Source organism: Coloeus monedula (genome assembly GCF_965178545.1).
Source record: "Coloeus monedula genome assembly, chromosome: 18".
Lineage (NCBI taxonomy): Eukaryota > Metazoa > Chordata > Aves > Passeriformes > Corvidae > Coloeus > Coloeus monedula.
Genome location: NC_138798.1, coordinates 3813778 through 3826703, shown reverse-complemented (window position 1 = coordinate 3826703; position 12926 = coordinate 3813778). Strand labels below are relative to the sequence as shown.

At 37.8% G+C, this 12926-nt stretch overlaps 1 protein-coding gene across 1 annotated transcript in view; it reads right to left on the bottom strand.

Moving 5' to 3' along the window:
• Nucleotides 1-12093, bottom strand: part of KNTC1 (kinetochore associated 1) — a gene marked incomplete at both ends in the record, with an annotated part of 30451 nt that extends 18358 nt beyond the window's left edge. Inside the window, 29 exons of the mRNA XM_082293779.1 lie at nt 255-389; nt 735-840; nt 961-1064; nt 1499-1597; nt 1851-1994; nt 2472-2588; nt 2823-2924; nt 3007-3063; nt 3288-3431; nt 4131-4242; nt 4651-4712; nt 5080-5145; nt 5704-5793; nt 5887-6012; nt 6186-6261; nt 6354-6419; nt 6524-6564; nt 6942-7040; nt 7682-7736; nt 8027-8139; nt 8404-8456; nt 8778-8871; nt 9750-9860; nt 10089-10123; nt 10266-10343; nt 10856-10928; nt 11245-11360; nt 11744-11864; nt 11968-12093. Of these exons, the coding sequence (XP_082149905.1) occupies nt 255-389; nt 735-840; nt 961-1064; nt 1499-1597; nt 1851-1994; nt 2472-2588; nt 2823-2924; nt 3007-3063; nt 3288-3431; nt 4131-4242; nt 4651-4712; nt 5080-5145; nt 5704-5793; nt 5887-6012; nt 6186-6261; nt 6354-6419; nt 6524-6564; nt 6942-7040; nt 7682-7736; nt 8027-8139; nt 8404-8456; nt 8778-8871; nt 9750-9860; nt 10089-10123; nt 10266-10343; nt 10856-10928; nt 11245-11360; nt 11744-11864; nt 11968-12093 (2721 nt within the window). The remainder of the gene's footprint in view (nt 1-254; nt 390-734; nt 841-960; nt 1065-1498; nt 1598-1850; nt 1995-2471; nt 2589-2822; nt 2925-3006; nt 3064-3287; nt 3432-4130; nt 4243-4650; nt 4713-5079; nt 5146-5703; nt 5794-5886; nt 6013-6185; nt 6262-6353; nt 6420-6523; nt 6565-6941; nt 7041-7681; nt 7737-8026; nt 8140-8403; nt 8457-8777; nt 8872-9749; nt 9861-10088; nt 10124-10265; nt 10344-10855; nt 10929-11244; nt 11361-11743; nt 11865-11967) is intronic.
• Between the last annotated feature and the right edge of the window lie 833 nt (nt 12094-12926).

Here is a 12926-nt window from a genome sequence, read left to right as displayed (position 1 = left end):
CAATTCCAAACTCAGCTGGTGTATTGTAGGTCATAACTTTCATCCTATTCTGCCACAAATGAAGGATAAAACTCTGACAAAGGTCTCATTTTCCATGTCAGGCATAGGCAGTTAGGTGTAGAATTAGTAATTTGAATTAAAAATACATATGTAAACTGCTTATAAGATTTCAGCAATACAACTTGCCCCTGTTTTGTCAAAAGGCCTCAGTGTCTGTAAATTTCAGGATCAACTGACATGAAGTATTTCCTTACCCTTTCTTTGTCAATCAGGTCCATCATCCTCAGGAAGCAGACTTCCCCAGCAGGCAACATGTATGCTTCTGCAATTTTCAAGGCATCCTCCAAGCAAGCAGGGGTATTTTGCTTAAGAATGTATCTCACAAGCCTCTGTAAGAAGAAAACAGAAATGGGCTTTAGTTTGCTGATAACAAGGATAACAAGGGAATTGTTCAGCTTGTACCAAGCAAGTTACCTGGAAGCTTAAAACTTTTATCTAGAGAAAAGCTGACTGAAATGTAACTGGGAGAAAACAGGGCTTGGGGACAGAATTAGCCTGAGAACTCTGAAAATTCCTCTGGTTCCTCAGGATATCAAGGAACTTCTCCAGAAATACTCACGTTTTCTCCTAACGAATGGGAGATGTTAAAAAAAACCCCCAAATGTTAAAAAAAAGAAATCACCAAGTGCTGTTCACTGTGACCTCTGGAGAAATCTAAAGTCTTGACAACTTACCATTATCATCTGCTTGTCCTTTAAAAGATGGGTATCTCTTATCCCATAGGCTCTCAAAAGCCTCTTCATCTCCATCAGTCGGTAACTTTCCTGCAGTAACTTCACTCTGGGGACAAATTAAAGCATCATTAATTCCTTTGCTACCTTCAGCTATGGGATTTAATCATCACTCTACATCAGATACACAGCATTCCCCAGCCAAGGGTAGACTGTGGATGCTGCTTACTTGACATGATTCATTTCCAGATGCTGTTTGACCAGCTGCTCCACTGCTGCACCCCATGGCACCACAGCTCCGTGCATTATCTCCAGAACTGCATCAAATTTCAGCTGCAAAAGGGACATAACCACCTCACTTTTCAAAATAAGTTTCAAAGTAGTTAGTCCCTTGAAGTACTGTTCAATGTGACTGATTCCTTAGGCAAGTATTTTATTTCCTTGCCCAATCTGCACTTGCATAAAGGCATTTATTGTCATCCTATGATGTGTCAAGTTAGATTGGAAAATGCTTGCAGTCATTTATGACACTGTGGTTTCATACATGTTAAAATTGGTGAGTTTTCCATGTGATGACACCACAACTACAATTAAATCCTCAAAGAACATCACAGGGGAGATAACTAAAATAGAATTAGAAGAAGAACATACTATTTTCTCCTCATAGCACTCATGTAAAAACGCACTCAGATGATTATGTAAAAACCATGTTTCGGTTTGAACTGATGTGTTGGACTCACTTGATGCCTTTCATAAAATATACTTACCTCTGTGTCAGAGATGCAGCCAATGACAGCTACTGCCTTGGCCTCCCAGGCAGTTTCAAACACTGAAATAGATCGTGTCCGACAACGCTCCAGCAAATCCTGTGTATTTTGATGAAGGTGATTAGAACATTTGAAATCAGGATAAATACTCCTATCTTACAATATGAACAAAAATGTAAATTTTTCTGGATATTAAGGGATTGCTTCATAACTGAAATAGTAACTATCATTAAGTTCACTGACAGGAATAATAATCTAAAACATTCAGTTGTAAATTCAAATGGTCATCAGACTTGGTTTCTGCTTCCTCATGTTGAAATAGCTTTCTTCAAAAGGAAGAAAATGTGGGTACCTTGACATACTGTAGAAGAAGCTCATCTTTTTGTAGGTTATGTTCACACAGGTAGGGCTTTATAAACTTCTCCAAAATTGATGGGACAAGCTCTGGTGCCAAAATTTTATCAAGCATGCGAAACACAATAGTGGTTGCGTTTTCCTGGGCAGCAAGTGGAAAAAGGCCGTGTTAGAACATCACAGGTCAGTTCAAGGCCATTTCCATCTCTAATACATAATCCAACATCCAGAGTCCACTGAAATCAACTGAATGATTTCAAGCAAAAATCCCTCTTAAGCTCAAATAAACCCTTTCATTTACAAAGCTTTTCTTGTTCAGTTGTACTTCCAATTTCTCTGTTGCGAATGATTGGTCCGCAATAGATGAGCTGTAATAACCTGCAAACCATGGAGTTTGAGCCACACCTTCTCACAGTATCTTGTTATGTTATATTTATAACCAGAGTTGAAAGAAAATTTGTAAAGAAAATTATCAAATAGTCTTAGCAGCTTATGAATGCAAATTTCACCTACCATCCATCAGGATTCCTCCTTTGTCTGACTTTTAATCACATGCTCTAAGGTTCTTCTCTTTTCAGAACAAACTGAAAAGCACTTTTTCAAGTGTCTGCAGTGTTACCTTTTCAAAATCACAGAATGCCAGCCTGCAGTTGTATTTTCTGCACAGATTTCTCAGTTCTTGTAAATCATTTACCAACTTCTTTAACCTCTGTATCTCTTCACAGTCACCACACCTCTGAAACACCGTTGAGAAGTGAAATGTTAGGAGACAAGACCATTAAGAGGCTATCATCAACATTTTTTAAATCTTGAAACACAAGAAAATTGGAACTTGGTTCCTTCCTTTCATGGAATTAAGTCAATCTTCACTAAAACCAAGTGACCTAATTATCATCCACTCCAGCTCTAGCACAGAGCATCTGTTTGAAGTCTCTTAATAGCTAACTCTTGTATTTGTTACATTTCTTACCAAAGGAGTCCACTTGCCAAAAGCTGTCACTCCCAGTTCACCTTGATTTTTACTTGTAAAAAAAATCTCTGCTACTTGGAGTCCATTTTCAGGCCAGTTTGCCTGTCCAAAATAATTGATATTAGTAAACTGTATTATACATCTAGAAATACAAGATATGCAAAGTTTCTGCAGTGTGACTTACCTTGTCAGTTAATTCAAGGTTTCGAGCAGCTTGTTCCAGCCATTTTGCTAAAATTTTCTGAAAAAAATACAGTTATAAGTACAGTTATGCTATCTATCAAAGCAAAATTTGCCATTAGAAACTTCTTTAGAAAGAAATAATTTAAAATACAAATGCTAGGGAAAAGAATCCATTTCAAAGACAGATGAACAAGTTCCTGACATTCAGAAGTCTGTAGGTCTGACAGTAAAATCATCTTAATCTGAGAAAATTACAATTTGCAGCTCTTAAGTCAGTCTCACCTGTCCATCTGGCACAACCCTCCTTGAGAAGGGGATCACAAAATTTTTAAGCCACACACACAGTTCCTTCAAAGGAGCAGTGAGATGGATGGCATTGAGCAAATCCTTCAGCATTTTCTCATCAAAGCTGCTTTCAAAATCGGCCTAAAATATTAAACCAGAACAATTACAGATCCATGGAGTAAATGTTCATCTGATGCTCTGTAAAGCTGTTTCACTAATAGGAAGAGCCAGTAAATTTCACAAATAAAAAAAATCTCAGTAATCATAGACAGAAATTAAATAAATAGCTCGGTTTTCTTAAAAAAAGACCTAATTGAATTAATTTCTTTACAAATTACACTGTTCTATTACTTTCAGACTTGTTCTACAGTTCAGTCTTATTAAGAAAACAATGGACATGGAACTGAAGGTCCTGCACTAAAAAATAAAATAACAGCACACAGCCACTATCTTGAATGCATCATTCAGAGTAAGAAGTCTGTGTGATTATTTTTAAAGGATCTTAAGTTTAGGCAGCAAAGGTCCACTTAAAAATTCAGAGAGCTGTGCTTGCAAGAAAGTGAACAGAAGATTACAAGCACTGCAGAATAAATCACATTGTTCTGACATAGGAATATGAATTCTGATATCAGAAATACCAATTTATTCCTAAATCAATACCAAATTCAGCCTCCTAAGGATCCAGGTGAACAGGTAATCATTGTGATAATAGCTGAGATTCTGCCATGGACCTTTGCTTCTCTGAGGAGCTGTTTTGTAACAGCCCCTGTGAAATAAGGCTGGAAAATTGAAGAGATTTAACCCCCTCCATAAATCCCAGAGATGTCTGTGCCACCTCACCTGATGCCTAATCCAGAGGTACTGTGCACAAGACAAATTTCCTACTTCCAGCTGATAAACAATAATCTTGAACATGTCCTCATTATGCAGGAATTCTGCCCAAGCAATGCCACTAAAAGTGAGAGGGGGAAGAGAAGCTTTGTTAAATGTCATTATCAAAGGAATTGGGGGGAGGACTTCAAAGCTTTTCTGCCTAGTGCTGTATGCTGTAAGAAACAACAGGAGTGGTACACTGTGATTGTATAAAATCACAATCCCTCCTATACATACTGAAAAACAGCAACAACAACAAAATCTATTTAAGTGCACGTGCAACAGATAATTTATGTTTTCAGCATAAAGGATGACTCAACCTCTCTGCATTCTCCCTTCTCCACAGCACAGGATGGGAAACTTCAGGCAGAGAAGGAAGAGCTTGAAGTTTAATGAAAACTTCATATAAAAAAACTAAAATAGTCTTTATTTCAGTGGTACAGTCTTAACAATCACAAATTTACATCTTAAACAAACACAAACAAACCTGAATTTCTCTAGTCCAAAAGCTTCATAGAATGTTGTAAGCCTTGCCTGAGCTCTCAATACCTGAATGTAGATGAGATTTAAGGTTAATATCTGGCTTAACATATTGTTACATTACATGATTAGAACACTGATTCTCCTTGAAGGCAGATGAGGCCAGTTTACAACAGGACTAAACAAGAAACAAAATGAAAAACCTAAAAGTACTTTAAGAAAGGTTCTGCCTTCCACTTATGAAGCATCTGAAACTGAATCTTTCTATGACTGAAGGAGTGGGTTATTTCTGAATCTGTCATTACTGTGGTTCTCTTTCATACTATAAAATATAATTCTGTTTAGACTTTAAAAAAGTTCAGCAGTAGTACAGTTTGTAAAACTCTACATTACAATTGTTTATATGATACTGCAAATCCAAGAAATTTGTCCTCACCTCAGCTATGGATACTGGAGCCCCATCAGATGGTGGAGCATTGGTTCTACTATCTTTCTTCAAGATCTGAAAAAAGGACATGAAAGGGTTTGGCTGACAACTCAGAACATGCCAGACAGGACTGTGAGTGCAGTAAAGACATGAGCAAAAAGTCAGGACTTCCGTAAATTGGGATTTTACAATGTTAGATTGGATCTAACCTGATCTGGTCTAATCTGGTTGGATTTCTGCATGGATGGAGGATTAGACAGATAATGTGTATCTCTGGTTCTGTTTGATAAGGCAGGAAAGACTAAAATAGTGAAAACAAAAAAGGTGACCTACTTTGAGCTTTAGTTTGAAAATTAATATTTTAAAGGTACTTAAAAAAACTGCTACTCAAAACTAAACCCTGCTTTCTGATGCAAGAATAAAACTGTAAGCTCTTTTTTGCCCTTGAGCAATACCAAAAATGAGGTTGGAACAACACTTGCTGCTTCTTCATGTTTGGTTATCTAGGATTTATAATGCCTTTACTTTTGCCTTTTGGAATGGCTGTAACTGGTTTGTGGCCCTCTCAAGTTGTACAGAAGGGTGGAATAGAAGTTGAAGAGTAGAAGAAATTGCAACAAATAAAGCCCTTACTCTGACTTTAGCATAATTCAGCATTTCTCGAGTGGTTTCATACAGTGGCCATGGAGCATTTAGGCAGTAATTCACAACAAACTGGTTGTCCTGTTTGCATAAGGAAAACACTGAAATTAATTCCAAGTTCCTTTATAATTTGAATTGCTTTAGTAGAGAAAGAGGGTAGAAATAAAAACAAACCTGAATTTTTTGCAGATTTTCTTTGGCTTCATTCTCAAGATCCAGCAAGGCTTCCCAGCCATAACTCCCAACACAAGCTAAAGCCAGTTTTTCTAAAATAGTGTTTGCTTTTACTTTGTATACAAGCTGTTTAAAAAAAATAATACAAGTACAGTGAGTTGTTTTAAAAGGTAACACTAACTTGGTAATATTTGTAATATTTTTAATACTTTTTATTGGACTATAGGGCAAGAACCTTACTCATAATTTCAGTTATACTGATTAATCTCAAATGTGTTTATCATGAATGAACAACTCACCTCAAGATCCAGTCCAAACTGAATAGCAAAGTTCTCTGCTTCAGTGAATTTGTGTTTGTGCAGTAAACGGCTCAGTCTAAGGATGAAATGAAATAAACAACTTCAATATAAGTCCAAACCAGATATTAAAAAAAATATAATACAATGGTGTTTCACAGAAACCAGTACCTATTTTCTGGCAAGGCTTCAGTTAAACTTCTCATCACAACTATAGAAACTGGGTCTTCAGAGGGCCTGAGGACGACAGGGGAAACTATGTGAATTTATCAACTCCATGTGGAAGTAATCTGGCATTTTTATATAATAATGAGCTAGTTACAAACAAAATATTATCTTACTGATGCTTTTCATGAATTCCTTCCAAGAAGTATATTGTATCCTGTAGTGTGCAATAACAGAAACCATTAGGTGAAATGAAATAAGTTCCAAATAAATCCAGAGCATTTTTCTATGCTAAGAGAACTTAAAACTTCCCTCAATTTTTAGCTGTAACAGAAGCAGGAACAACTGGCAGTTCTATTAAATAGTGCAAGAGACCTCAGACTAAATTTAAATTGTTCAGTTTGCTTCATAATAGGATATTTTTCTCAATCCTTTAGGGACATTATTTAATCTTTCTTTGTATAGTTCCTGCATAATTTCTAGCAGAAAATGGTTCTAACCTAACAAGAATAACAGAGTACCCTCTTCAATATTTACACATATTAAGACAACTATACTTCTTCAAAGAACAAAAAGAAAATCATCTAAACCTACTGTGCAAATCCCACTTTGAACAAGGGAAGAAACAAGAGACACTTGCAGAGAATAGAGCTGTTGCATAGTGGGCAGTGCAAAAACCATTAGGCTTTTCATCTAGTAAAAAAAGAGAGAAAACAAAGAAGTCAGAATTACTTTTTCTCTTACACTGGCGAGAGAGTGATATTTGCAGAATCATTTCTGAAATCTTATGGAATTAGAGGGCAGTATTTGTAGGACTTTTTATGGAATGCAGATCTCCAGTTTGAGGGAGTTTAATGAAATTTCTGATGTTGTCTCCTTCTATCTCTCGGACTATTACGTATAATTTGACAGGTTTAATTTAATTTTAAGAATTGTATAATATTCATCCCGGTATTTTATTTCTGTTAACTTCACTGACTCTATCTGGGGGTAGATGCTGAAGGCAGCAGAGACATTGCTCTAAAGAAATCTGTGAAGAGGTGTAAGATAATAATAAATGTTGCTGCTCTTCCTTGTCTGCCTACCTTAAATACCAAACAAATAAACCCCAAACCATCCATAAAAACCCCAACCAGTGGGACAGCTTGCCCTGGTCACCATCACAAGAATCCCAACAACCCTAATACACAGATGGTCACATTTCAGTTTGGACTTTAAGCTCCTCAGAATTCTCTATGCCCCAAATATTTTGCCACCTCCTTCCCTCTCCACCTTTTTTCCTATGAGCAATTGTGTAACAACTGAGGAACAGAACAGAGATAAGGAGATTATACCTGTTTGTCATCTGGCATTGTCATGACAATCAGTTTAACGTTGGCAAGCCCTTGCCTAATGGATGAGAAAGAGATAAAAAAAACCAAATCCTGCTGTATGAATCTCAGGTTAAAGCTTTAAATTATTTTTACTTCTGAGTTTCAGAAACTTCTGCATTCCATGAAAACACATGCATTTAACAATAGTTGTAGACTTTAATCTGCAGCTGTACGGTTTCTAGCACTTTTTTTAGAACAGCAGTTGCACTTTTTCACACATTCTGCTTAACCTTATCTTGCAGTTCTAGGAAACAGCACCAGACAACTTTTCACTTCTCAGAACTGATGCCACAACGCTTTACTTACCAAGTGACTTCAGAAGAATCTGCCTCAGTAGTTAGAAAAAATTCTTCAATATGTAGTAAAGGCCAATCCCAAATTAGAGTGAGAGAATAAACATCCCATGTGCTTAAGATGTTCTAGATTTTAAAAAAATCGATATGATTTCATATTTTCTTTGTAGAAGACTTTTTTTGAGCAAAATATTACATTTCATGGCTTAAATAATGAGTAGGAATAGAATTTTAAAAAAACCAACACAGGAAGATCAAGATGGTCTTGATATAAGTAAATATAAGCAACTTTATTTTACAGAAACTTTCCTTTAAACCTTAAAAAATATGTTTATAAGCTGTTTCAAGAACATTGTAAAGTGAAGATTACACACAAATCATTACCCATACCTCTGTATCCAAAACAAACAGCTGATTATCAAGGACTTGAAGTTTTGCAGCACCTAAAAAATATTAATATCACATAAATTCCTTATTTTTCTTGAGATAGGTATCTGAAGCAAAACATATTCAAACATACAACCAAGCATTGGCAATGTCATGGTTTAACCTCATGGAACTTCTAAAGTTTAGCTTAAAGAGAATTGTGATTTATGTATCTAAGTTAAACTGCAATTTTGAAGCCCACATTTTGGCTGTACCTTTACAAAATCTGTTCTGTTTGGTACATGTGCATTTGTTAAAAACAATGAAATATCTGAAAATTAGTACATTCTGCAATTAAATACGAAATCTTGTCTATAAAAAGATAAAACCTTCTTCACCTTGGATCAGGCTTGAATCAGCAAAACTTTGAGCAGACACCAGGGCATTGGTGGGGTCTACCTCCCATTTGGAGAGCACATGATCACCTTTACCCTGTGAGGAGAGGCAAAGTAAAATGAGGTTAGAGAGTAGATACTTGACCATTGACATGTCTGCTTCTACAACTGATCTTTAACTTGGAAAGCTGCAAAATTAAATTAAACTTTATTCTTCTACTGATGTTCAGAAAAATACATTGATTTCTTTATTTTTCATTTAACCTTTTTCCTTTCTCCTTTCAAGACTGGTCTTTGTTACAGTGATTGTTAGTCAGCAGTTTTTGGCTCTTTGAAAAACAGCATGTCAAAATATCCACTTTCCATTCTCATAGAACATAAAAGCTGAATGAAATTACACTGGGCCTACTGAGGAAAATCCCACTGAATTCAACAGGCTTCAAAAAATAAACTCAGAGGACTTGTTTCCAGTCCAAAATAACATTTCAAAGCATGTTTATATTTTAATTTTTTTATTAGTTCCTGTACTTAATTCATGCTTAAAAGCTTTATTGAATTAGACCTTGTTATTTTAGCAGAGCTTTGTTGAATGGGAAGCTGCTTGGAAGATTCTTGCCAGCTTTTGTTTTGTCTGTGAGCTCAAAGATAGTATCTATAAACAATCCAGCCTGTACAGATCAGGAACCAGTGATTTACTGAGCTCATAAAACCAGGGTGAAAAGATTTTCTCCTCATCCACCATAACAAAGTAATTTTGGAAATGACAAAGTTATTTCCTTATGAGAAAAACTACAGACAGGCTGCACACGTGACAACCTTTAAATTTACAGTGAAGGAAATGAAAGGCAAAAAAGTCTTGGTGCAAAAAGCTGATGAGCTTCTTTTGAAACCACCTGGAGACAAATTTTGTTGCAGAACCAAACACACCATTATTGATAATATAAAAATTGTTATGACCATGTTCTTAGTGCTTACCCCAATTATCAAATGGATTTTGTTCACTGAGTTGCTGATCACAAAATCCTGACAGCCGAGGCTGTGATGCTCTCCCGTGGCAATGAAAGTTGTCTTTATCTGTTCTTGTAACTTGTGGGGTGGGAGAGGAAGGGGATGTCAACAGACAGGGAAGAAAAAGAGTCATTTATAGAACCAGTGGGTAAAATCTCTTCTCATTTCTAAACGTGCAGAAAAAGTAAAAATCACAGCTATCAGGGGAATACTGGACTGGTGAACAGTCGATGGAAGGTACAGAGCAAAGTTTGGTTACAAACTCTGCACTTTTAACACGTTACCAGTTTTGCAGGTGTTTCTTACTTGCTTTGCTGTAGTCATATCCATCTTCTCAATTGCTAAATATCAAAAAAAGCAAATAAAATCAGTGTTAAAACTTTTTCCAAATTTACAAAAGGCACTAAGCATCATATAGGAAAGTTTTTTAATACAGGGCTCCCTGTTCTGATGAAATCTAAAGGGGTCTGTAGCTTCTCCTACCTTCCTGTGTTTTAGCAAGTGGGACACGCATAATGCAGAAACATCCATTGCTTGTGAGAATGAACATGTGATAAACACCTAAAAAAACCCAACACAAATACTTCAAACTTAAGTATTCAAAGAAGACTTGCTTGTAAACAGGACACTGAAATAATTGACACCAAAAAATCATCTGACCAATAGATTAGACTATTTTAAACAAAATTTTTGTCATTTCCAACTAAGAGCAGAATAATATATTCTATTGTGACAGAACAGGGCTGGGAGCTTATAGATCAGAACTACTAAAATCTGAAGTCTGATAGAAGACAGAAGGAATTCTTCCTTTTTAAGCCTTTTCATATGTTTAGCACAGTCTCAAAAGAAAGAGGTGTCAAGTTCTGAATGTTTCCTATGGTATTTGTAAAATAATTAATGAGATAAAGAATCTTATACAGCTTTGGTTTGCATTGTGCACATAAAAAGAACTTTCCTTTATGCTTTCCTGTATTATTTATTTTGTAATCTCTTTCCCTGAGAGATATTAAAGGGGAACAAAATCACAAAAAATTTGCACAAAGGGAGAGAAAAAAAAATCATCCAGTTCTTACCTGCATCCACATTATCTTTTACAATAAAGAGATTTAAGTAAGTCTTTTCAGTTGAAGATTGTTCAACCAAAATCTAAAATAGAAACAGTGTGAAGAGTATTAGTCTGTATTTTATTAAAAAAAAATTGAAATACTGATCATCAGTTCAAACTTCTAACTTTTTTCTTTCATGATGGCCTGGTTCTTGTTTATGCATGCCATTCCTAAATGTATTTTCCTTATTCATTACTCAGGGGAACAGAAGTGCCCCTTTCACCTGTTTGGTTAGAATATGTTGTCCCAAGGTAAAGATGTTTATACTTTGGTATTTGGAAGAGAGATTAAAAAAACCTCAAGAAAGTCTGAGAACAAAACGTTTTCAGCAAAATTAAATAGAAAAGTTACTGTACCTTGGTTAGCAAGGTTTGTTTTGATGGAATGTGGATAAGATGTAAACTGCCTCTTCTCTCACCAACCACAAGAAATTGATTTTCTTGACACATACCCACTACATCCACATTAGTATCTGAAAAGTTCCATGGTAAAATGTCAAATATTAAGGTTTGGGGTTTATGAATAAACATTCAGACAAGACTTGGACAATACAGCATCCCAGATTTCCTCAAAACAAATTGTTTTGACTAAATGAAATACGGAAAGGGGCCTACAGGGAGTGGTTTTGGTATCCATTATTCCCACTTCAGTGAAAAGTTAGGAAGGATTTTAATTACATTGTACTGAAATAGTTAATTGTTCAGAAGCCAAAATCACTTTTTATTACTTAGGTACTTGTTATAATACTTCCTTTTACAGGCTAGTCAGACACTTGCTATGTTTTCCTGTACAAACCTACGTATTTTAAAAGCCAGTTTTCACTTGCAAAGTGAAATTCCAAAGGAATGAACTCACCAAACTGAATGTGCATCAGAAGAGACAGCCCAGTGCTGTCCAGAAGTGCCACAGATCTGTCCACAACAACAATGCTGCCATCCCTGGAGCTGCGTGCGTGGAGCTGAGGGTTCACAGAGACCTGCGAAGGGAAAGGTTGTTACACACAGGAACACTTTAGAAAACCACGACAAAGTCCAGGTAATTATTAAAAAAGATAGAAGCACAACTTTGATGGGTTGTACCTTTTCCGAAGATGTGATCTGCAGCCGTGTATCCACCTGGTACAAGGCAGTGCCACAGTTGTGTCCCAAACCCACAAGGAGCTGCCCGGTGTCATCGTTGAGCAGGAGCTCAATATCGTTCCACATCTTTGCCTGGGATAAACATTTCAGGAACATCTTGTAGAGCAAACAGCTCTAAAAAGTTCTATGGCCACAAACAAGTTATTGACTGTATTACTGTGTGGAGACACTGTGCAAGGATGAAGGGCTGTACAAGAAGCCTTGTAAGGATGAACAGTGTGTTTAGAACCAAGTGAGCAGTGGGGATCCCGGCCTGGCTGAAGGCAGCTTGGGGGGAACAGAGTCCTCCCCACTCTGACAGTGCTCTGACAGCTGCTATGAATATCCCCAACCCTCAGGGACCCTCATGGCCCCTCATGGCCTCTACTGGTGACAAAGCCCTGCCCACAGGGACCCCCATCCCCTGCCCTCAGGGAATCACTGCCCCTCACCGCGGTGACAAACCCATGCTCACAGGGACCCGCATCCCTCACTGCGGCCGGTGACATCCCTATTTCCAGAGGAACCCGGGTCCCCATGGTCTCCCCCATCCCTCACCGGTGACACTCCCGTGCCCGCAGGGACGTCCCGATCCCCTCACCGGTGACACTCCCGTGCCCGCAGGGACCTCCCGATCCCCTCACCGGTGACACTCCCGTGCCCACAGGGACCTCCCGATCCCCTCACCGGTGACACTCCCGTGCCCACAGGGACCTCCCGATCCCCTCACCGGTGACACTCCCGTGCCCACAGGGACCCCCCGATCCCCTCACCGGTGACACTCCCGTGCCCACAGGGACCTCCCGATCCCCTCACCGGTGACACTCCCGTGCCCGCAGGGACCTCCCGATCCCCTCACCGGTGACACTCCCGTGCCCACAGGGACCCCCCGATCCCCTCACCGGTGACACTCCCGTGCC